This window comes from Camelus dromedarius, chromosome X (genome assembly GCF_036321535.1).
Source record: "Camelus dromedarius isolate mCamDro1 chromosome X, mCamDro1.pat, whole genome shotgun sequence".
NCBI classification, from domain to species: domain Eukaryota; kingdom Metazoa; phylum Chordata; class Mammalia; order Artiodactyla; family Camelidae; genus Camelus; species Camelus dromedarius.
Genome location: NC_087472.1, coordinates 99,884,903 through 99,911,303, shown reverse-complemented (window position 1 = coordinate 99,911,303; position 26,401 = coordinate 99,884,903). Strand labels below are relative to the sequence as shown.

General features: G+C 43.4%; 1 protein-coding gene across 8 annotated transcripts in view; it reads right to left on the bottom strand.

Annotated features, from left to right (window-relative positions):
• Positions 1-26,401, bottom strand: part of SH3KBP1 (SH3 domain containing kinase binding protein 1) — a 300,059-nt gene that overhangs the window by 202,587 nt on the left and 71,071 nt on the right. The window contains exons 1-2 of one of the 8 annotated variants that reach the window (XM_064483353.1): positions 22,153-22,325; positions 21,748-21,810 (exon numbers count right to left, since the gene is read on the bottom strand). The exons of 5 other annotated variants lie outside the window; for them this stretch is intronic. In XM_064483353.1, coding sequence (XP_064339423.1) covers positions 21,748-21,810; positions 22,153-22,203 — 114 coding nt within the window. In that variant the 5' untranslated portion in view covers positions 22,204-22,325. Of the gene's footprint in view, positions 1-21,747; positions 21,811-22,152; positions 22,326-25,369; positions 25,509-26,401 lie in introns of those variants that run through there. 2 more of the 8 variants (XM_064483355.1, XM_031445774.2) reach the window with 2 other exon arrangements.

Here is a 26,401-nt window from a genome sequence, read left to right as displayed (position 1 = left end):
AGAAAAGACTTTGTATCCAGCTAAAAATGAGGTGGTTTCTTTTAAGAATGTAGATTTTTAGTGCACTATTTTTAATTTTGCTCCTTTGCGAAGCATTTGTTTTATTTTAGTTGTTTTATGTATCCTAAAAATACATATATTAATAGCGAATACTTTTTAAAAAATTGGTTACAGTTTTGTTATGTGTATTTTGCAACAATTAAAACTTTAAAAATATTGGTTGCAAAACAGCACCTACAGTATGACCATTTTTGGAGAAAAATAATATTTATTCATGTTTAAGACAAATGACTGGGAAGTTAGAAAGTGAACTCTCAACCACGGTTATCTCTAGAAGGTGGGATAAAGATCATGTGCATCTCGTGTTCCTTCCTTCAGTTTATAAATTTAAAATGTGTACATTAAGAAAGAAAACACCTGTGTTGTTGGTAAAAAATCCAAGAGATTCAAAATATTGATTAAAGTGGAAGAGAAAAAGAGGGGAAACAGCTCAGGAAAAGTTATACAAACTATTGTTGATGACAGTGTCCTTTTTAAAAATTCAAAAGTTATGACAGATAATGAGAGAGTCCCTTCTGCCTCTGGGAGTGATGCTAGGAGAAACCCATTGCTAGCGGTGAACTCAAACAGCTGCAGAGAAATCTTTCAATGAAGGGAGCTCCCAGTCACCTCTAAAAGCTTTGGGAAGCTTTGGGACCCTGAAAGCAGAAGCAAGGGGGGAAAAAAGAGAAAGAAATAGAAGAAGAGCGGTCAAAGGAAAGATAGCAATCAGAAAATTCAGGCCAGAACAGCTCGGGGCCAGGTTTTAAATATTCAAGGGGAAAATTCTAGACATAATAAGGGATATTTCCCCAGCTTCCTGAGTCACCACCCACACTCCCTCATTTCCTTTCCTTTGCAACACTGAACATGAAAATTAACGGGAGCTGTAATAATGACTCCCAGGAGGAATGGTTTCTGCACAAGAGAAAGTCAAAGAAAGCATTCAGAATTCTGGGAATATCCCATGGAGATGGGCGAGGATGAAAGTCATGCAAAATGAGAAGTGTGGGGGTGGTTTGTCAGGGAAAGGGTGGGGCAGAGGATGTGAGCCCCAAATTAAACACAATTCCAAGACTTTCAGCTCTCTCTTCCGCCTCACCTGCCCCCGCCCCTATGACAGGTGTCATATGACCATGAGGAAACCTGTTCGCTGCATGGGGCTTTGAGGCGCACTGCGCACCTATTTTTGCCTGCTTGCAGCATTTTTGCACTTGTCAGAAACCAGATGTGGCTTCAACTCATGCCAGCTCACCCTGCACGACAAGGGTTCCTGGAGCAGCTTATTTACTCCAGGAGAGACAGAGACCCACACTCAGACGCACAGACACAGAGAAATGGACACATATACACAGAGACACAGACATACAGACACAGACATGTACAGAGAGAAATACAGACACACACACAGAGACAGACACATAGACAGCAGAGACACCCAAAGAAGAGACCCCTCAGGTCCCAGAGGCGATCTGACTGAAGGTAACCTTAATAGCTGTGTTTCATGCCTCTCTCCACCTCCAGCTCACCAAGCCGTCACTCATTCCTGGGGCTCCTTTGTCCTAGATCACAGCTCGCTCTTTGGAGTTGTACCTCATTTCCAATTATTCAAATTGAGCAGAAAATGTATTTTTCTTTTCGGTAAATGTAAAGCCACAGGTTCACGTGCATATCTGAGTCATCCACATTCACCAGTCTTCTCTTGCCTGCTGCCTTCACAGATGCCAGCTCCTATCTCTGAACTCAAATGCAAATTTCAGCAAGCAATTCTCAGCCTTGCGCACACACGTCTAGGCGAACCATCATTTTCTGAACAGCTAAATGAATAGCCAGGGAGGGTCTGGACCGGCGTTTCCTCCCCAGGCCCCAGCTGACAGCACTGCCGTGTGAAAGGCATGTAGCTTTGGGGAGCGGCTCATGTCCTGAGAACACCCTGTCACCCAGTGCTACCCTTCTGCAGAAAATGGAGTTAGCAGCTGTTCGTCAGCATTCACAGATGCTACACGACTTGAAGAGGCAGAATCCTGGGAAATCAGTGACTTCACTGCCACCAAAGTCAAATGGTCCTCACGGCTCAAAAAAAAACCTCCCCACAGTCCTAACTGTAGGGTCTTTTTTTTTTTTTATTATTGTCTTTTTTAAGCATTTGACCCTGATTTTATATTTTCCCTATTTTCTGCTATAAATAAAATTTTATAAAAGTAGCTGATTTCCTCCTCTGTAGTGTGTACTTCGGTTTTTATGTCTTAACTTTTATAGACAACCATTTGAGTAAAGTGAAAATAAATTTCCATGTATATCCTTTTGGTAATCTGCAGAGATGCTGCTAACTTGGTTAACTTTTAAACCCGGGGAATTACGAGTTCACGCTGCTTTCCCCAGTAAACTTGGAGAATTTATGACAACACAGAAACATGAATCTTCACTTTCACATTTTAAAAACTGTATTCTTAACTTCTAGAGAAATCGGAAAGGTTTTGATTAGATAAAAGGATTAACTGCAAGGCCCATCCCAATTTACAAAGCTAGACCTCAAAACATACCAGACCTGCCAAGAGGCTGTCTGAGAGCTGCTCCATCCGGGCCTCTGAGGGTGGGGGTGGTGGAGCTAACAGCTGAACAGCACTCCCCCGTTCCCCTCCCCGAAACCTTTGCAGTCTCATGGTGTCACACAGAATTCTCACAAAGAATTTGTCACCAGTCGCCAGAGCACAGTCTGTGGAAATTCCATCAGAGGCCTGACTTTAGGGGATTTTATCAGACTCGAGGGTAGAAGTGATCCCCCCTGATTTGAGGCAATTCTCTCTACAGGTCTTCACAAGTGCCCCCCAGAAAGACTTAAGTCAATGCCCAGCAACGCACCCTCTATTCCTGTCAGCCTGGCGGAGGTAAAGCACCACACCAACTGGCAGAAGCTCCACCATATGCCAGGAAAGGGACAACGTCACAGAACCAGAGAAGAGTTTCTTTTCTTTCACACTCACTTGGCTTCTAAACAATTTAAGTATTGGGTGGGCTTGATTATCTCCCAATTAGCTGCTCTTATTCAGCCTATAAGCCTTTGGGGAAAGTTTTACCTCACATTTTCAACGAGTCATTTAAACATCATGCCTTGTTCAATGCTTCTCACGAAATATTAGCACTATATCTTAAACTGACATGCCTGCTTTCTTGAAATCATTCACTACTGGGAGAAATTCAGTGTAATTAACTCCAAATGGAAGAATTAGCTGTTATTAGTCAAGTGTTGATTCCAGTCCATTAATAAGCCATACAATAAACGAATCCTTGGTCTACTGGGAATACCTGGGCCCTCGATGGTACCATCCTGTGTTCTAGGCACCTCTGCTCCATGTTTATTCACCATTTTCAGAGACCCGCTCACCCCAATTCGTGCTTCTTAGTGACCCAAAGGCACTAGAGATCGGCCTTATATGGCCTTAAAGAAAATTACCTTCTCAATTACAGCTAGGAAGCTATCATAGCAGCTGTGTTTTCACTGAAACAGCTATAATATCAAAAGATTTGCAAGCTACTTCACATTTATTATCCCCCATTGATATTTAATGATTTCACTCTCAAGCACCACAGCCTAATTTCCCCCTCGCACACTGGCAAAGGTAAGATGGTGTCCTTCTCCCCCGGTGTCCACAGGGAGCTCAGCTGATATTTAGCAGGAACATGATGAACCCAAAAGACAATAGAGTGTGCCAAGAATTCATCCCCCCAGAAAGGACTGATGTAGCTGTTTCCATCAGTTTATGGAAAATAAAGACTTCAGAAGATACTTTCTTCAAAAAGACCTCGAATCAGAACTCTCAAAATACCATACAATTGTAAATGGCTACACTCCCTGGGGGGAGCTGGAATCACTCCCACGCTGTTGGAGAGAATCTGATACAGGACTGTTTTCTGACCTGAGCCTGGAGATCCTTGCTCAGGTGGTCCAGCAAGAAGATGCTGGGGGATGAGGGAAACTGCCTCACAGATGCAACTCCCTGGAGCAAACTCCCAGAAAGAATGAGGGGAGGTTGGGGGATGAGGTGTCCACTAGGCAATGAGGGCCCTGGGCTGACAGGCAATAGAATGAAGTGTTAATCTAGTTTGACAGCCTGGCCCTTTAAGCCAATTCCTCTCAGTTTTCACAGGAGCCCTCGCCATCTTGACTATTTTAACGTACCTCTGATTTATACCAAACCGCCAACCACCTGCCACCTGAATCTGAAACACTGAAACAGCACACAGCCACTGGCAAGACTACAAAGACACACTGAGAAACGACTGAGTAGTCAAGACAAAAGTGACTCAAGATTCCCTCCGTCTCCCCTAATCGTCTCCAACTCCCATCAATTGCCCTCAAGCCTTTCGAGGTAAATGGAAAAGCTAAGCCCTCGAGGCCTCCAGATGGCAACGCAACTCCAGGCCCCAGGGCCCGCTCCCTTTTCCACTGAGGACCGAGGCTGTGTGGGGAAAGAGCCTGCTGCCTTCAGGGCCCTTCCAGTAGAAGCCTCCCTGCCCCAGCCAAGGGGGAACATCCCATGTGGCAGAGAGGCAGTCTAGAGAAAGAGCCGGGGCTAAAAGGCTACAGTGTTCAGCTCAGCCAGGAGCTAATGCGAAGACGAGGGCGCACAGCAGGCCAAGGCCCTCGAGGGCCCGTGCCTGTGGGCTTTCTGGATCAAGTTCCCACGGGGCCCTAAGGGCCTGGGCTCCTGTTCTTATCCCAAGTCCCCTATTTCCCTAAATGACTCAATAATCCCAGCCCAGCGATGTGAAGTACTTGAATGAGCTGCTGCTCCTTATACTCAGAAGGGCCTGTCTCAAGTCTCACTCATTAGCTAACGTCCACACTCAACCAAGGGAACAAGCCCACACCATGGCACGTCACTGGCTGCATCTGGAGATGTGGGCACGACCCCTGACCGCAGAAGCCTGAACACACCAGTCCTCCAGGGCCTTGCTTCACCTACTGGGGAATGACTGCAGGGGAGGGAAGGAGGTCCCGAGCAGTGGCTCAGGAGATGGAATTCCAAACCAGCAGCATCCCCCGGGAATCTGTCAGAAATGCAGATTCTCTGGCCTCACTCCAGACCTACTAAACCAGAAGCCATGGCAATGGGGCCCAGCAGCCTATGTTCTAGCAACCCCTCCCAGAGGTGCTGATACATGCCCTGGTGTGAGCACCACTGTCCAGAGGAACAAAAAATGTTGCCTACACTGCAAGGTTATAGGAGGTCCAGGACCCTCAGAAGCAGTGAGCTGGATCTGAAGTTTCAGGAATGAGCACTTCCATGACGTCCTCCTCTCTGCTCCCTACCCACCAGGAAAAGAGAACTGGTTCCTGTCAGGAAATATTAAAGCAGTGGAAAGCTCAAAGAACATGGCAGCACAGAAAAGGAAATGGGAAAATTCTGACTCTCCCTCTTAGAAGCATCCAATTACTCCTCAGCCTAATGACCCTGGCAACAGGGTAGGTAAGAGGTAGATACACAAAGCCCGATCTCCTTACTTACTTCCCAAGTACCCAGGACCTGGGGACACTAGGAAATGTTTAAGAGACTATGATTCTTGTGACAAGTGGGAAAACTGAATCGGAAGCCCAGTGTGTTCTGAGGAAGAGATTGTCACTCCCATGACCATAACCTTCCCACCTATGAGGAGCAGTGAGCCATACACCATCTAGGCAGCAGGGGCTTTTAGGAGGAACGTGTAGGGCTGCTTGTAAGGGGAGAACTTACCAACGGAGGTTGGGAGGTGAGGGAGGATAGGATTCTAACAGAAAAGAAGTTAGTACTCACAGGTCCCGTTTTTTTTTGCCACTTTCTATTTCACTGCTGCTTAGTAACAACCTGTACTTCACCTTATGGTGCCATTTTCATTCATTATCTCATTCAACAGTGAAGCTAATGTTCAGGAAGATGGAGGTGAGAGTTAGCAAGACGCTCTTAACATCACACATTGGGGTCGAGATTTCCGTTTATTGGCTTGGCTTGAGGTCCAGTTTCCAGGAAAACGGTACATTAAATGACCAACTACACTGATCAGCATTTATATACACTTTCTAATTTGTAGCAGTATATTTATAATTATTGCCTTAGGATAAATTCCTAGAAATGGAATTACCAGCATAGTGGATATGAAACTATGCAAAGATTTACACACGCAGATGGCCACCATAGTTTTATTTTCACTGGCAAAAAAGATGGGAAGCCTGGTGCCTGCCCTGAAATGACTGGTTAAATAGATTGTGGGATATTCTTACAATGGAATCTTAAATGTTCTCAGAAGAGATTTAATGATTTGGGGAAATACTCATAATATAGTAAGGGGACAAAGGATCAATATAATATGTAAATACAACATTTCAGTGCTTCTATAAATCTAATATGCCTAAGAATCCCCCAGAGATCTTGTTAAAATGCAGATTCTGAAAAGCAAATTTCTTCTGTATAGCACAGGGAACTATATTCAATATATTGTAATAAACTTTAATGAAAAAGAATATGAAAATGAATACATGTATGTATATACATGACTGTGACAGTGTGTTGTACACCAGAAATTGACACATTGTAACTGACTGTACTTCAAGTTTTAAAAAAAATGCAGATTCTGATACACTAGGTCTAAGGTGGAGCCTGAAATTCTGCATTTCTAATGAGCTCCCAGGCGATGGGATTGTATTTTTACACATGTTACAATCAAGAAAAAATGTATTTTTTAAGTTTTAAATAAAACTCTATATGAAACATTCAGAAAAAGCAGCATTATAGAGAGACAGTGTGCATTAGGGCAGAGGGTGGGAAAGAGAACTACGAGTGGGCATGAAGGGTCTTGTTGGGGTGATGACAATATTCTAAAGCATTTTACAATGGTGGTTGCACAACTGTGTACATTTACTAAAAATCATCGAAATGCACACTTGAAATGAGTGAATTAAATGCTATGTAAAGTATGCCTCAAAAATTATTTTTAAGTGTTTTTAAATGACCAGGTCGATTTTTAAAATAATCACACAGTACTTCTTAAAAAATGAAAGAATTTTAAAATAATAATAACTGGAGGGGAGGGGAAGGAGGGTGTTTGTGTTTAATAGGTAGAGTTTCCGTTCGGGAAGATGAAAAAGGTTTGGTGGTGAGGGTTGCACAACAACGTTAATGCACTTAATGCCACAGAACTGTACTCTTAAAATGATGAAAATGGTAAACTTTATGCTATGTATAATTTACCGCATTCCCAGAATCTGAAGATGTAAATAAGTTAAGGGTCTTGCCTCACCACCCCTTTTCTCACTGCAAACCCCACTTTTTACAAAGAATCTTTTTCTTTGAAAAGCATTCAGTAAGACGATAGAATAGCAGACCCTAGAATTTTGAACAACTCTCTGAAAATGGGGAATAAAATCAGATGAGTATACTTAAACATCTATTTGTATTCATGAACTCAAGTCTCAGAAAACAAATGGGAAACAAAACTATAAACACTAAAAATAATTCTCATCTAATTTTACAAATTTAACCACTTCTAAGGCTGGACATTTGTAACTGAAATAAACTGTCTCCCTATCCTTAACTTTCTATCCCAAGTACATCATGCAATCAATTTGCTGGTTCCAATTTTCCAGGGGTTACTTCCAAGACATGAGAGAACTCAACTTCTAAAAAAAATCGTACTGGCATTCAAAGACCAATAGAATTACTAAATCTTTCTACTGGAAAATCCAGGCCACTGTTCCCCAAATGGGCTTAAAATGAACATATATCAATTATCTGACGACCATCTGGTTGCCAGCAAGAGACTTTTGGAAACCAGGCTTAAAACAAAAATGCAGAAACTAGCACACAGTTCAGAAAATCAACAAGATTCAATACTCAAATCACATCTCCCTCCATAGGTTCTTACCAGCTTTTTGATTTCTAATTCTGGAATCTTCATTTTCCTCAGCTGCTACTACCTTGACTTCTCCTCCTGATAAAATTATCACTACAACTTACTATGAGATCCTTTGTAAAGATGCTGATGTTAAGAGTAGGTTTGTTTTCTATCCATGAATATCTAGGAAACGTGGTACACAATTAAGCTAAACTTAAAATAACTGTTTAGCTGGTGGCTTTTTGTTATTCAAAGAATGTTACCACCGCACAAAGAGGAAATCTCAAATCCAAAATGTTATTTTAAGAAATACTATATCCTGGGGTGGTTCTGTTTGTAGGTGACTGCCTCTGGGGTATAGTTTGAGGGGTACTGAAACCATATCTACCCAAAAATCCCTGTCGCCCACCCACCACTCTCCGGTCTTCCAGAGTTGACGTTTACATCATGAGATTTAATCATGGACTCAAACAGGCTCCGATTCCAAAAGGAGCCTTAGAATTCATCTGGTTGAACTCCCTGATAACACAGATACGGTATGTGCCTGGTCCAAAGCAAGGTTCATTCTATAAAAAACATTTTCCGAGCACTCAACCACCAACAAGCACAGGGCAAGGTACTGGGCAAAGGAAGATGCTTTCAGTCACAAGAGCAGAAAGGAAGGTTTGCTGGTCTTTGCAAGACAAGACACTGGCAAAAAAAATTACTAACTGCTCAGATTACCCTCTTAACTAGGGCTGCTACATTCTGATGGGCTATGGCAGGAAATTATTATGAGCCACAAAGCCCCATATTCTAAAAGGGGCAAAGAGAAAAGTTGACCTCAGAGTTCACTGACAGATGAATGGATAAACAAAAATGCAGTCCATCCCTACAATAATATGTTCTTTACCCTTAAACAAGAAGGAAATTCTGACACATGCGCCAGTATAGATCAACTCTGAAGGCATTATACTAAGTGAAATAAGCCAGCTACAAAGTACAAACACTGTATGATTCCACTTATATGAGGTACCTCGTGTAGTCAGCTCCACAGAGGCAGAAAACAGAATGGCGGTATTCAGGGAAGGAGGGGGAATGGGGAGTTATTCTTTAATGGCTGTAGAGTTTCAGTTTTGCCAGATGAAAGAGTTCTGGAAATCAGCTGCACAGCAACGTGAACATGCTTAACACTACTGAACTGTACCCTTAAAATGGTTTACGTGGTGAATTTCAGGTTATGTGTATTTTACTGTAATTTAAAAAAATTACACCTAATGAGATGGGTCAAGTTCAGTTAAAGAAAGTTTTTTCCACCTCAAGCATCCAATTTTCTCTGCATGTCTGCGGTCATGGTGGGGCCCAGGAGGTCCAAGTAATACTTCTAAATAAAACAATCAGAAACACATTGCCTTCAAAAGAATCAAGGTTGGGGTGGAGAGGGAGATTAAGGAGGTGGGAGAAGCAGTGAAACAAGATTGGCCGGCAGTTGGTAATTGCTGGAACTGGATGATGGGTACAAAAGGGTTCCTTATACTAGTCCCTCTACTTCAGTGCACGTTTGAAACATTTCTAGTGCTAACCAATAAAAGTGAAAACCTGGTTAAGAGAATTTCCTTCTATGGGCAAATGCAAGCGCTTATTCCTTAGATGTCTAGTGCAGACAGCAATATTCATTCATTCTGTCCCAGCAAGGCAAAGCCCCTGAGACATTTCAAGCAATTTCAGAGAAGCAAGAGTGTGAGCAAATATGGCTGTCAGCATACCTATCTTTATTTTTACCTGTCTGAACAGATACATTTCTATTGTTCAAATCTCAAAAATAAACACACACACATACAATCCAGCCCCTATTACCCCAGTTTAACACTACCACTCCTCACGTTATTAGTTTCTTGGGCACCTTCCAGTTCCTTTAAGCAAATATCGTGTTAGTGTACGATCCACACTATCTTGAACCTTGCTTTTCTCACTGAACAATATATTTGGGAGGTTCTCCCATATCAGTAAAAAGTGTTCTCATTCTTTTTTCTGGCTATAGAGTATTCCATAGCATATGCAGATATACTATAATTTATTCTTCCCAAGTCGACAGGCAGTTTGGTTGTTCCCAATATTTTCCTATTATAAACCATATAGTACCTATGCTGTGAATGAGATTAATTTTATTAATACAAGGTTGCTCAATATACACTGGGACTATTACGTACCTTCATGGTTTGTTCTAATTATCCTGGGCTAGTACCCTCCCTCTTCTTCTTGGATCTCTAACTGCTCCAGGTACAGCCCAAGCTTAAGCTAAGTTCCTCTACAAAGCCCTTCTTGACCCTCTGGCCCACAGGGAGCACTCTTTTCTTCTTCATTTCTAGACTATACATCCTCACGCAACTTTGCAAGTATTACTGTGTATTTTTCAACAGTCTGATGTGAATTGTGAGGTGCTGGAGGCTCTAACTATTGCCTGTAGCACCAACTGCCTGAAAAGTCCCTAGCAAGGGTTTGATAAACAGAGCATATATTCAATAAACACTAACCAATTAACTGGAATCTGTAAATGCTTCCCTTACTCAACTTGCAGGCTTTCTAGACTTGGGATGTCCTTCAGACAAGAGTTCTAGCCAGTTTTTCTCTGTGAATGACTGTAAAATCATAATCAAGTTGTGATTCACTGCAAAAAAAAAAATCAAAATCCAACAGATTGAGTCCTCTTGGCATGCACTGCACACAGAACAGGAAACATCATGACATTTGGGAGGTGCCCGACATCTCAATTCACAGGCACAAAATGATACTTAAATAGCATCTGTAGTGGTGACACAGCCAAGATACACAAGAAGCTACAAGTAACATTCATGCAGCGTAGAGGGAAGCTCTCTCACGCTTTTAAGGGCAAAATATCGGCATAATTCTCAGTCACATTTCAATCTTACTCCGTAATCTATTTCATTCATTCAATCAATCTACATTGAGAGGAGCCACAGGAGGCATCTTTGAGGAGGTGACTTCTGAGCTAAAACCTGCACGATGAACGGAAGCTGCAGACCAGGCGAGGGCACTTCTCCCGGGAAGCTGCCAGCTGCTGGCCGAGCTATACAGATGGCAAACTGGATTCCAATATAAATTGGTGTTATGGCTTGAATTGTGTACCTCCAAAGCTGTTAGAATCCTAATCCACAATATCTTATTTGGCAATAGGGTCTCTGCAGGGGAGCAAGTTATGACGAGGTCATCTGAGTGGGCTTTGGTCCAATATGACTGATGTCTTCATGAAAAGGAGAAATTTGGACACGGAGACATGCACACAGAGAGAACTCCATGCAAAGATGAAAGCAGAGGTCAAGGTGATGTATCTACAAGCCAAGGAACATCACAGATGGCCAGCCAACCCCTGGAAGCTAGGAGAGAGGCCTGGGACAGATTCCTCCTCACAGCTCAGGTCTGTGGAATCAACCCTGCTCATACCATGACCTCGGACTCCCAGGCTCCAGAGCTGTGAGACAATAAAGCCCTGTCCTTTAAGTACCCCAGCTGGTGGTACTTGTTACGGCAGCCCTAGCAAACTAGTACAGTGGATGTTAGGTACAGGAAGTATCTACAGCACACCGAAAGTCGCTTCCAATCAATTTTAGTAGCAGAATCCTTGTCCTAAATCAAACTGTACCTGGAACCCCAGTATGTTAGGAGATTAAAAGCTGAAAAGGATTACTCAGAAGAAAATATTTCATTGCTTGCTAAAGCCATGAAGTACCACCTCCTCTGATCCCAGGAGTTCTTTGCAATCCTGTTTGAAAAGGACTTAAAAGGAAAGTGCAAAGAAAAAAAGAGAAAAAATCCTCAAATTAGGTTGAGGCCAGAAAACCTGGGTGGGGGACAGGGTAGTGATTTTTATCACTGCATTATTAAATCACCAGCATCATTTATGAGTACCTTCCACAAGCCAGGATGAGGTCTGTTCCTCACATAGACGCCAAAAGGTAGGTGGTGTGGTCCTCTCTTTAGCGATGGAAGAAGCAAAATTGGAGGAGCCAACTTGCTAAAAGCACCTATATTCATTTGCCAGAGCCGTTGTAACCAACACCACAGGTTGGGGGCTTAAACAACAGAAATTATTTCTCACAATTCCAGAGACCAGAAGTCCAAGATCAAGGTGTTAGCAGGTTTGGTTTCATCTGAGGCCTCTCTCCTTGGCTTGCAGATGGTCACCTTCTCGCCATGTTGACGGTCTCGCATAGTCTTTGCTCTGCATGTGCACCTCTGGCGTTTCTCTGTGCCCTAATCCCCTCTTCTTAAAAGGGTATCAGTCAGACTAGCCTCATTTTAACTCAATTACCCCTTTAAAATCCCTGTCTCCAAATATCACACTCTGAGAAACAAGTAGTTAGGGCTTCAACATGTGAATTTGGGGGAGACACAATTCAGCTCGTAACAGTTCCTTAAGGAAAAAGTCACAGAGCCCACATTCCATCCCAGAATCATTTGGCTCCAAAGGCCATTTTCCTTGGACCACACTGCCTGTCTCTAAAAAGTCCTCTTTATTTGCTATAAAAGAAAATATATTACTTGAACAATAAGAAAAATAAATAAAGTTCTTTGGTTTCGTTCTTTTTAAAGATGCTCTGCTGAGGTTCCAGACCGAGTCAGGAAGCTCCTGGGGGAGTCACGTCAGCAGGGCCCCGGTGTAAGCCCTAGGGGGCTGAGGAGCGGGCAGAGGAGGCCCCTTCATCCTCGGCAAGGAGCCCTGTTGGAGGCCAAACCTAAACGGACATCAGCTTCCACCTTCAGGGCGCAGGCCTCAAGCCCCAAATTCTTTGGTCATGTCCTAGCATTAGCGAGAGTATTGGAAAAGGGGTGTGGACCAAGAGTTGCCCTGATTTCAGGCTCACTGACATCTGAGAAGTCAGTGTCCTCAGCCCTGCTTTCCTCTCTGTATCTCAGCCTCGGGATGGCTCGCCCCAGGCCTACTCATGAAATTCTGGCCAAGATGGCAATAAGTGAAGACTTGCAGTGCCCGTCAGAAAGCCCCCGGACTTCTCAGAGAACACAGGCGCCCACACTGTTACCCACGGCTGTGGCAGCTGCTGCACCCACCAGGGATCACGGAACCATCTTCAAACGTCTGCCAGGCTCTACTGCTTCAAACACCAAATCAATAAAAGATGGAACCTTGCTGTGCCCTCCCCTGGGCACAAAAGCAAGGCCCTGAAGAGTGAGGCAACAGAGACCTTAATGAGTACTGTTCTGGGGGCCAGAAAAGGGGCGGGGCTTTCCAGGCACAGTCCTCTTTTACCAAGCCCAGAGACCTTGTAAGACCAGGAGAATTCTAAACTGAGTAGCCAATCAAAATATGTATGTGCCAAACATCATGCTAGGGTGATGAGGACTAGAAACCAAGGGCTGGCTCAAATTTGATTAGGGAGACAGACTCACAAACATGGAAAACAAACCTAAGGTTACCAAAGGGGAAAGAAAGCGGGAGCAGGGCGGGAGGAGATAAATTAGGAGTTTGGGAATAGCATATACATATGCACTATGATACATAAAATAGATAAACAACAAGGACTTACTATATAGCACAGGGAACTACATTCAATATCTTGTAAAAACATAATGGAAAAGAATCTGCAAAAGAATATAGATATATATCCACAACTGAATCACTTTGCTATGTATACCTGAAACTAACATAACACTGTAAATTAACTATACTTCAATTTTTTAATGGTAAAAAATTAAAAATTAAAAATAAATTGATTAGGGAGCCATAGCTGGTCAAAAATAAGGCAATAAAACAATAAAAGGTCCAAAATGCAGTACTGACCAATAATTACCATTTCTTTAAAGGACAGTACCAAAAAAAATCAGCATGGAGTGGACGAAGATGGAGAATGGAGAAACATCAGAAAAGACTTTATGGAAAAGGTAAGGGGAGTGAAAATGATTATGAAATGATTGTATCATGCAACATTTACATTTATTATATTTACATGTTACATTTGGTACATTGTACCAAATGCTAAATAAAATAGCATGCTCTTCTATTTCAGAGACCCATTGAGAAGTTAAATATTGCAACCTCCTTAGTAACGAAGGTCCATTTCTAACAACCTCAATTCTAATTGAGACACGCCATCAAACATCACCGGAAAGTTGCCTACCTGGGTACTGTCTCCCAACTTCACACATGTACTTCTTACTCTATGGTTGACAAAAGTCAAAGCCAGTTCCAGGCCAATCCCAGGAGAAAACCAGTAAATACATAACCTCCCAGGTGCCCCCGAGGCCAGAAACCAATCCCTAGAATTGTCACTACGAAGACTATGATCTCCTCCTAACCAATTATGGCCCTTCCCATAGATGAGGTTCAACCATGTTTCCAGTTTATTAAACCATATTTTATGCTGGGCAGAAAACAAATGCCTGACAGAAGTAAACCAAGGTTATATACTGTTGGTGGAAGGGCAATTTAGCAATATCTATGACAATTCTAAGGACAGACTCTTAACCCAGTAACACCACTGCAAGGATTTATCCGATAGGCACACACATAAAATAGGATGCTTTGTTGCAGGAGGAAAAAAAAAGCTTAAAACAAGCCCAAATAGGGCACCAATTATACAGAATAAGGTGCAGACATAGAAAGATACATTAACTGAAAAGAGCCAGCTGGATCAGACCTTGCATATTGTTCAGTTTGTGGGTTTTTAAAATTTTTTTGTATATTTTTATTGTTTTTACTTACATTACAAATTTCTAGAGAATGAAAACAACAAGGGGGGAGTAAAATGAGGACTTTATTTAAGCTCTTCTGTACCGCTCCAATGTTTTCACCATGAGGTTTTTTTTTTTTTCATTTTAAACACATATAAGAAAAATACCTGAGCAATGAGAATTCATAAGAATGTAGCCCTAAATTGCTCTCAGCAGTGAACAGAGTCTTAAAGAAAGACTCAGTGACTGTCAGTGGGCTATAATTCCTACTCAGGAAGTAGCCTGATACAGTTAAGAGTAGTTTTCATGAACAAGGCATGAAACCTAAACGGTTTCTTATTAGTCATCATTTAATCAGAAAACCAAAGAACTTTCCATACGCCATTCTGCAAGCTAAGAGCATAATCAAAATTTCATCAGTGCATTTTCCATAATTTTAAGGGGAAAGGTATGGAATACAATTAAAATACAATCCAGCACATTATGAATTAGATATCCTGTTCAATGGATGCTAAAATTTCCTTATTTCTATAAGGAAAAAAGGAGTTCAAGATTTGCATATACTAACTAATACATATAAAATAGATAAACAACAAGTTCACACTGTATAGCACAGGGAACTATATTCAATATCTTGTAGTAACCGATGGTGAAAAAGAATATGAAAATGAATATATGTATGTATATGTATGAAGCATTATGCTGTACACCAGAAATTAACACAACATTGTAAAGTGACTATACGTCAATAAAAATATACATACACCAAAAAAAAAGCTCTGAAGGGCTTAGAAGCACACACATGAATCCTCATTAGAGTTTCACATGTAATAGCAAAAGCAAAATTGGAAACAAAACAAGAGGAGGCTGAGTGAATAGACTGTACTGTAGCCATACAATGAAATGCTCTGCATCCCTATACTGCAGATATAGAAAGATGTTTGTGGCATATTTAAGCTAAAACAAAAAGCTGATTACAACAGCATTTGTGGCACAGCCCTATTTGGAAAAAGATACGTGTATTTACACATGCGTGTTGGGAAAGGTTAAAAGGAGTTAAAGCATAAATGTGACTTGTGGTTATCTCTGGGCAGTGGGATTACAGGAGAATTTGTATGTGTATATTTCAGCTGATCTCTATTCCAACTTTTCTATTAAAAAACAATTTTAATTTTGTGATTTTTAACTTGAAAACTGCTGGCTATCTTATCCTTCCTAGGGACAGGAACCCAACATTCTTCTATTGAAGTGAATTCCACATGAAATGTGTTGCTTGTCCTCTTTTCTTCCCCTTTGCGGGTCTTTCGATAGTTTTTCTGATGCTTTAGAAACTAGAGAGAGAGAGGGGGAAATGACAGGTCTAACCTTTTTAAGGTTGTATTTTTCCCGCCTTTAAATGCTGCTATTATATTTAGGCCAGGGCTTCCTAACCTGGGGCAACTGTGAACCAGGGGACATTTGACACTGCCTGGAGACATTTTTCATTGTCACAACTGGGAGAGGAAGGGAAGTGTTTGCTATTGGCACCGAGTGGGTACAAGTCAGGGATGCTGCTAAACATTCTACAGTGCACAGGACAGTCCCCACAATCGGCTTAAATAGTCCCAAATGTGAACGGTGTCCAGATCAAGAAATCTTGTGTTAGGGTTAATGAGTTTCCAGGGGTCATCCTAATCTTCCACTAACAGCACCCTCAAATAGCTATACAAGGCATGGCCGTCACGGTGGAAAATGCACTGCTGGTGGAGACAGAATATCTGAGTTGAATCCTGGATCAGCTCCTTTTCTGGCTGGAAAACCTCAGGTAGGTGACCACATCATCCTGCTGATCTTGCACCTTCCTTTATAAAATGGAAATACCACCACCCATGTCACGGGGCGTACAAGAAGTTTCAATACAATACTGTCAGAGAAAGGGTTTTGTAAACCACATGCACCATGCACGTGTAAACGGTATTATCACTCTAGGATACCAATTGTCCAGGTTCACCAATGAAAACACAGAGAGGGTTTCAATGGGTCTTCACCTAGCACACACCTACTGCCCTGTGTCACCTACCACAGCAATGATTTTCACTAAATATGGAGACTGAAAAACATCAAACATGCTGTTTTTATACTACATGTTTCTTGATCTAAGTTGTGAAGCTGCAGATCTTAGTGGTCAAGTGACAAGACCTGAAGTCAGACTCCTAGGAAAGAATCCCAGCACGCCCTCAAACTGGCTGGTGACTGGAGAAAGTGACGTAGCTTCTCTCTGCCTTGGTCTCCTTATCTGTCTATCCAAACCAAAACCCTTCAGAGTGAAATAATTTATCATCTGACCCACGACATTTGGAAACAAAAAGGGCACTAACAATGTCAATGCTAGGACAACAGGCAGACACCAGGACAGTCCTCTAGCAAACAGGGACACGAGGTCACTCTAAAGATACGGATATTCACAGCGCCCACCTCACAGGCTTGTTATGATGACTAGATCAGAGAAAAGAGGCAAAGCACGTAGGACACACTGGTAAGTGCTGGCTGTGATTTACCCCTCTTTTCTCTCCATTCATTCAGCAAGTACTTAGTGCCCTGGCACGATGCTTGGCTCCAAGAAAGGAACAGTACATCAGATACACACACTCCCTGTCCCCATTGGGGTGTGTCCTCTTGTGCCACAGTGTGTGTGTGTGTGTGTGTGTGTGTGTGTGTGTGTGACAGTCCTTTTCATACACATACACAATCACAACACATACAGAATTAAACACAAACCCACAGTGAGCACCACAGATCAAGAATGACAGGAAACACATACCCAATGTCTAAGAGTTCAAAGTCTCCTTCATAAACACGAACAATGAAAAAGAGCTTACCTAATCCACAAAGACAAAAGGATTTTATCATTATCCCAAAGTCCCTGATTCAGTGGAAGCTGTTGCAGTTTGACAAAGTTAGCTATCATTGCATTTCACCAAGCACATTAAGTTTTGTAATAGCATGTAATGTTTAAAAGCACATTAAAAAGTAAAAATAAATATATAAATAAAAGCACATGAAAGTATTTGCTCCCTTTCATTTCTACACATATTCCGTTACAACGAACTGAGTATAATCTGTCCACCCTGACAGCTTTACAGAACACATACATTATGAACACTAAGTTACTCTAGCTAGCTTTTGTATTGAGATCCACTTATGTCTTTCGCCAAGAAATAAGCAGTTTGATTCAGTATGTTCAAACAATTTTCTCTAAAAGCCAATACTCAACAGTAAGAGGTGGACGTTCCTTATTTCAAACAAAAGTTCATTGGCTTCTAGGGACTTGAAACACTAATCACAAGTTCCCTTCCCTCCTTCCCATGCACCCCTCCCCAATTTCAGTAAAACTGATCTCGATTTCATACTATTACCATAAATCCTCATACCTGAATGTTTCTGCATTCAGCTGCCGGCCCTGCCTTTTCCTCCTCCTCCTCATTCCCATTTGCCAGGCCCACCCTCAGCCAGCCTTCTTTTGTGCCCACTTCTGACCACCCCTACGGAGGCCTCATTCCAGTCCTTGAGCAGCTGTTAGATCTAAAACGCCAGTCAGGCCCCATCCCTGGGAACACAAAATATAGACCTAAAAAAGAGAAATTCTATCAAGTAACCTGGATGTACATAATTCAGAACAAATCATGGGCCTCTTTCTGTTGTACTCCATGCCTGTCTTAACTCAAAGAAATTTAAATTAGTGGTGTGTGTTTTGATTCGATGGTTACACAGATATGTTCAGTTTGCAAAAATTCAACAAGCTTCCTCTTATATGCATTTTATATATGTATATTATATTTCCATAAACATTTTTTAAAGTCACCTATATCATGTAAACCTCCATGTAAAGTAAGCATATATTACATATCACCTACACTAGTGTGTGTCAAATTGTTTCCAAACTTTGGGTTGCCATCAATCAATGGGCCACATAATCAATTTAGAAGGTGCTCATCAGTATTTTTTGTGTGGTGAGAACATTTAACTTGAGAACCTGTAAAAAATGAAGTGCACAATACAGTATTGCTGTACAGCAGATCTCTAGAACACATTCATCTGGCATAACTGGAACTTTATACCCACTGAACAGCAACCTCCCACTTTCCCCACCCTAGCCCCTGGCAACCAAAACATGGAAACAACCTAAATGTCTATTGACAGATGACTGGATAAAGAAACTGTGGCATATACATACAATGAAGTATTACTCAGCCTTTAAAAAGAAGGGAATCCTGCTACATGCTGACCAGCATTCTTTGAAAAGAATGGAGAATCTAAGAGTGTATCACACACAGGGAAGGCAACTACAGCTTCAGGAAGTGTTTTGCAGCCACATGTATGTGTGCATATAAGCACATGTGTACTAAGTTGCCAGATTTTTTTTTTTAAACTGCAGGACATAGTCCAAAAAAGCCTAAGAAACACCGAGTATACCAACTAAATACATGGATTTAGAAGCCAGGGAGACCTGGGTTCAGACCCTGGCTGGTTAGAACCTATGTAACCTCTGTAAGCCTCCATTCCACCATCTCTAAAATGGGGGTAATATTATCCACTCCCTGGAGTTGCTGTAAGGGATCAATGAGCTGACAAACAGCCCACCACACAGCACTGAGATACTGTCCCTGCCCCTGCCGCCATTTTCATGGTGGCCTGGGCTAGGTTCCTTATCTACAGGATGGATGTTTAAAGGAAACAGCCAAAGATGAGCAGTATCAAGGCCAGTCCCCATCACAGGACCCCTTCAAGCCCCTCAGGAGAACAAACCGCTAATGTTTGAGACCGGCAGGGCAGTCAAGCTATTGCCCAGCATACCAGGTGGTAAATTGTCCAGCTTTAGATTCTGACCAGAGGGAAAACCACTTTGCAAGATAAGAGGGTTTTCCTACTATTCTTGGCAGGGGGCAGGGAAAGGCAGAAGGGGAGAAGGTCTCGGTAAAGAAATAAGTATTTGTTTAAAGCAAATCACTTTCAAGACAGGTGGTTTTCATTTTGAGAATAAAAATGATGCTTAAAACAGAGGGCTACTCTGGACACCAACCAGGGGCTTACCAGGAGAGGGAAACAGGGCCCTGGGGTCCAGAGTACTCCCAAAGTGCCAGAGCATTGATGGAGACATGTGAGGTGGGGAGGGTCCAGCACAGAAGAGATGGAACTCTATCAGCTTGCAGTCACACACTACTTAAAAGTCATCCACTGTATCAATCATCCAAAGCCACTATTCATTCAACAAATATTTGTTGAGCTACGTGGGTCGAGAACTGAGTTAGGGGCTGGGAATACAGTGGAATAAGACAGACAAGTACTCTGCCCGCACCGGGGCTGAAATCAGAGAGGGTGGGGAGACAGCAAGTGCCAAGTAAATCAATGAGGCAAAGAGGGATTTACAGGCTGCGACATAATGGCTCTGCAAGAAAGAGATATGGTGATGTGACAGGAAGGGAGAAAGGAAACTTAAGATGGAGGAAGTCCCTTTAGATAAGATGGCCCAGGAGGGCTTCTCTGAGTAACGCCCGAAAGCGGAGCAAGCCAGCCAAGCAAGAGCCAGAGAAAGGAAGGGTGCTCCCAGGAGAGGGCACCTCAAGTGCCCAGGCCCAGCAGCAGGAAAGGACTCCGCAGGAGCTGGGCAGCCAGGGCGCCGGTGTGGTGGAAGACAGTGGCCAAGGGGAAAGATGACCGCGACGAGGCTGGCAAGGCGAGCACGTGCCAGACCATACAAGGCACAGCGGCCATGGGCAAGAAAGCAGATTTCAGTGAAGAGCAGTAGACAGCTACTGAAGGTTGGTAAACTGTGATACATGATTGTGATGTTGGTTAAGAAAAAAAAAAGGTACTCTTAAATCATCGTTCACGAGAAGTATACAGATGACACGATGTCTCCAAAATCAATCATAAAAATTAGCACTGTGTTAGAGCTCATGGGTACAGTACCTGAGGAGTCCTGCCAGCTAGAGGCAAACAACTGTAGCCTAAATAGGTGATAAAATATGTGGAATTCAATGGGGGGAAGGGGTGGGAGAACTTGTAACTGACAAGGAAATGCTATCATTAGTAATTAAACTTGCAGTCAGCAAATATAAAGCACAGAGTAAACCTAATTAACAAGACAAGCTCTAGAAAGTCCCCTAAACAAGCAAATACACATAATGGTGAGAAGGCAACTAGGACTTGATCACTGTGCATAGTGGTTGCCTAAATCCATGAACAAGTTGTCTGAAACAACTGAACGGAAAGTCACCACAACAGTGTCCTACACCGACTTCTGAATCAGAAATCAGATGAACTACTGCGCAGTGTTCTTCAAGGTTTATCTTTTCTTTGTCCTCTCCCTTGTGCCGGCTGAATATAGGTGTTCATAACTTGGAAACTCAAAGCTGAACCAGAACTGGCTCTTCTGAATGATCACTCTCCCTCCAGGACTCATGACACAGCCTCCTGACCTGGGTCCCCAGTCCCCATGATCTTTCATGCAAACAGATCTGTGAGACATGAGAATGATCTTCTCACACCTTCCCCCGGAGACCTCCTTGTTCCAGGGAGTCGCTTGGCCATGACCAAAAGGGCAATCAGGCCAACTGGCCAATCTCAAGATAAACCTATGACACCAACCAAGAGAATGCAACAGCCACAAAGGCTGCCCCCAAACAAGCTGGGGGCATTTCAGCACACTACTTGCATTGATGGTATAATAACCCACTACGGAAGCAGAAGGGGTAAAAAGGGCAAAATACATCACTCAGAGAGTGCCTACCAAGCGCCAGGGGCTTTCACTCTCATTACTTCAAATAATCCAGCAATACCATGACGTGCAATGATTACAATTTTCAAATGAGAAAATTAAGACTAGGAGAGATTTTTGTTAGTGGCCCAGGGCTACGGTTAGCTTAGTGAGGATTTGAGCCTTGCCTGCCGCCTTGACAGGCACGAGCAACAGGACAGTGCCCTGAACAGACCCCAATCTAGAGCTCTGTCCTGCCTCCCATCTCAGTCTCACCTCCCGCCCCTTTATTCCTGCCTGCCCCAGGAAAGCTGGGTTCCACAGCTTCATCCCAGCCTCCCACACCTGCCAGCGGCCTCAGAAATGCTACCTGCTCCCAACCCTTGATAAGGACACTTCAATGCTGAAAGGGCCACCTGCAGGCGTGGGGATTCTGGAGTGGGCTTGGCTGGCTGGGGTCGTCTTGTGTGCTGTGTCGCCTGGAAAAAAACGCATTGATAGCAGTCAGGAGAAGGAACAAGCCCTCATACCAGACTGACAGGGCTGTTCACCATCTTTACAGATGCTGCTACGCAGAGGGCTCAGCCAAAAGCCACTTCTATCACAGAGGAGGGCTTGGGGAAAGACATTCTCTTCCTCCACAAACAAGAAAACTGACACCAGGGTCCAAATGGAAAACGGTGTTGCTCACCATCGCCGAAGGACTGAGCCAGAACCAAATTCCCCATCATGTCTCCCGCCCAGCCTACGAAGTAGTCAGACAAGAGGCTACAAAAGATGCAGATGTGGTAACAATCGAAACAGATGTATGGCCTACTTACACTCTCAGACGCATCCGCGGCACTCGGGGCTTTGGCTGTGGAAAACTCCATACTGTGGAGTATGAAATGGTGAGCGCGGGCTGACTGTGTCTGAACTCTGGGCAGGAGTGTGTTCCGTGCTTGCCGAGAACTGCAAGTCTCTGTGATTCACTTGGCAGCAGAATTATTCTAAGCATCCTGTCCCGTACCCAGCCCGCCCGCCCCTCCCACTACACATTCACACTAGGTGGGTTTTTTTTTTTCTCCTCTGCTCTTATTTCTGTCACAAATCAAGTGAAACGCTTTTTTCAAAATTAATCCAGTCTCTGGCACTTGAGAATGTGGAACCTTTGTGACCCAGGAGGAGAAAGAGGAAGACGAGCCACCTAATTAGGAAGAAGTTGTAACTAACGTGGGGGGCGGGGGGGGAGTTGGAGAACCGCAAAGTCTGCAGCAACAGCAAAATGGAGATTATTCGAGACAGCTGAAACACTCCACCCAGCCTCCAGGAGGGGACATGCACGGGAAACAAAGGGCATATGGTGTTTGCTTTCTTCAACATCCGTTCTCACCATTAAGAGCTGCACCAGCAAACGCTCAGTACTTACATGAGGACAAACCTCACTCCAAAACAGACTTGAAAATACAGCTCATAATCAAATAAACTACTTTGCAAAGCAGAGGCCTACCTTGCTTTTTCACTACATATAAAGCAAAATTTAGTAAAGTCCAAATAACTGGCAGACTGTCTATTTGGCTTAGTGAAGCGTGAATTATACTTGAAACAAAGTCAATTTTTGTTCATTTCAAGTTCATATAGTAACTCGAATACTGACATATTCAGGACAGGATTATATTTTTTTTCCTCCAGGAGAGATTCCAAGGGGCTAACTTAATAACTAGATAAGAATGATGTTCTATTATTTACTACTAGTGACACAGTTAAACATTTCGAGCCTAAAGCAAACAGGTTTTTCTAATGAGACTTAAATCATTTATTTCCCACATAAGTTAATGTGACCACCGGTCCCAATTTTACCCACACTATTATATTATCCAAAAGTAAACTTCAGAGCACTCCCTGACTAAACTGTGATGAACTCCTGAACTAGAGAGATCTCAATTCATGACACTTTTCACAGAGACAAAAAGCTAGGGTCAGCTTCAAAGATGCTCATGTATTGTTCCTCACAAGCCTCCTGAGCAGATCCCACTATTGGTCACAGGTGCCCACCCAGCCCCCATAGAGCCCACTCCCAGCTCCAGAGAGCAGCCTAGTTAATTGGTTTAGGGTGGGCAACAGGAACTAAGCTCACCCATCAGACTGTAGGAAGGAACTCCTCCTACCTACCCACTATGAAGGAGGAAGCAGGGGGCCCCACTGACAATGGATGCCATCCTACAACTGCCTCACGACCAGAGAGGCCAGCACTTGGGTGAAGCTACTGCCAGACCGACACTGTGGAGAGACAGCAAAAACACAGGTCTCTGATGTTACGTTAAGCAGCTGATCATACTGCCCTCTGGGTCTACCCTACCTGTAGCCTCCCAATTACATGAGACAGCAGGCATCTGTATTTAAGCCAGTCCCAGACAGGTTTCTGTTATATGCAATCTAAAGCATTGCTGACAGGAATGGTCTGGGGAGCCAAGAGTAAGAGTTTGTAATTTGGCAAAGAGACTCCTTAAAGTTAATAAAACACTCATAGAAAACATTCCCCTTAATGTTAAAGAAAAAGGAGAAATTACAAAGATGACTTCTTGCCTATGGCTGGACATGGAAATGGGAATGACTGCAAATGGGCAGAAAGTTTCTTTGAGGGGTGAGGACATGTTCAAAAATTAGATTGTGGTGGTTACACAACTTGGCAAATATACTAAAAACCACTGAACGGGACACTTCCGATGGGTGGATTTTACAGTATATAAATTAGATCTCAATAGACTTGTTTAAAAAAAAAAAAGCTGCATGGGCACAGATTCTCCTTCAGAAGTCACAGGTTGAAGGAACTTTCCTCCATCCACACGTGACGGCAGCACACCCCTGCTTAAAATCCTTCCTTCTGTGCTTCTTGATTCCCTTTAGAATCCAAGTTCCTCACAAAGGTATGCAAGTTCCTGTCACCTCCTGGCTTCACTTCCCATTTTACTCAATGGCAAGACTGACTTCCAGAAACTCTTCACACTGTGTCCCCTCTGCCTCTGCTCACACTACATCCTCTTCCTCAGTCCTCTCCACCTGATCTAGCCCTTCCTATCCTGCCCAGGCTCTTAGGTCCCCTCCCTTTTGGCTCCCTGAGCATATACGGCACTCACCACATTGGGGTGGAAAAGTGTTTCTGGGTCTGTCTCTCCCACCAGACTGTACTCCAGGGCCTAGAACAGCACTCCAGACATGATAGACACTCAATGGATGCCCACTGAATTGGTCTGATCTTTCTCTTCGGGGAAGGATACCAGCTTTTCCCGTAGGTCACTTGTGTCATTGACACTGGGAGTGGGAGAGCGAGAGGTAGGTTCCAAGTGTCCTGGCTCCCACCCACGTCCACTTTCCTACAGTGACTTCGGGCTCAGCAAGGGACACAGGCGCCCATATCGTGTACATGCAACCCTGTAAGAAATCCCTTATCTCCTACCACGCCGAGCATTTCTGCTTCTCGGCCAGAATGCTCCCTGGTGCAGAGGTAACAGTGACAATGCACATCATCCCTCTGGCTGTGTACAAGCTTTCAAAAAAAGGAAGAGAAGGAACGTCCGACTTTTTTCTTTTCTGACTATGGGGTTTCCCTTATTTTTTCTAACCCTTAGACAAGGTAAGGAGCTGGGGCACCAAAAGTCACAAATGCAACAAAAATGGGAAATACCTGATTTTAAAGCAAGACTACACATTTTAAAAGGGACCCAATAGAAGGAGGAATGCCGGCAAGATCGTCTCCACCTGGTGTCTTACCTTCCTGCGGGATCTCAGGGGCAAAGATCAATAGCAAAATTTCAGAAATGTTAAAAAGCCAGTTGCTGGAGAGCCTCAGTGATCAAAAAAAGAAAAAGCCACACTGAAAGGAGCAACCCACAGAAGCCCACCATGGAACTGGTGTTTCGTCACAACAAAGGCATAGGCCAGCCCTCCCACCCAGCTTGTCCTGGCTCTCTGAACACCACCCAAAATGAAACTCAAACCCAGGAGCGCAGGAAAGAGCTGAAACAACACTTTATTCGCGACAGTAATTTCAACTCCTACCTCATAATCATGACTCCTCTTTTCCATATTTGGGCCCCAGCTTCCCTGGACGTACTCCGGGAGCCTTCGCAGACATTATCTAATGCTAAGCAGGTCAACAAACTAATCATTAAGTGCTCTCCTTTTTCCTCTGTGCTCTCTGATTTAAGGCAGACTGGGCACAATCATGAAGAAGAACCGGTCAACTCCCTTGGGTGCGGGCGGGGAGGAGGGTGGGAGGGTGCTAAGATTTCTCATATAGCTTAGATCAAACAGGAAGCTCTTAGGATGTCAGAAAGTTTGTCTTTAAGCATCTCAATCTGATTCCTACAGTGAAATTTTCAAAGCTGTCATTACCTGCTCCCCCCACCGAAAAAAAAAAAAAGCTGGCAGATTTATTATCAAATCACTTCAGTAGCTTTTTTTTCTTCCTAAACATCTATCTGGCCTCAGCCCCAGTGACTCTAATGTATTGGTTTGGTGTGGAGCCTGGGGATCCACGGTGTTCAAACTCCCCCAGGTGATTCAGGTGATCAAGACAGCCCTAAAAATAGAAGGCTGGGTGGACAGGGTCAGTTACAGCCCTGCTACTCAAAGTAGGATCAATCTCAGCCTTCCCCCACCCACCCAGCCCAGACTCCCTGAATCCGAATCTGCATTTTATCAAGATGGAGTAGGCAGAATGGATCTGTAAGAAGGCACTGTAGAGTTTGAGAAGCTCGAACTACACCATCATCTGGCTTCAGAATCTCCCTGGTTGTGTCTTGCTTGTTTCCCTTTGACAAGTGAGAGGAGCAGTGGGGCGGGGGGGTTACCATCAGAATTCAGGCTGCTCAATTTGTCAAGATCTTTCGGATGAACAACAGGGCCAAATCCCGCTCCCTCCCTCCCTCCCACCCTCCCAGAAACTGTGAGTAGTCAGATTAAATGTAAAGGGAGTCAAAAGGCTAGACACAGCCTGTTTTTTCAATTAAGGCGATACATTTTTCCATTTGTGCTGGCAGCATCCACACGTGCATTACTGCGCATGTTTAAAGCTACCAGCCACGTCTG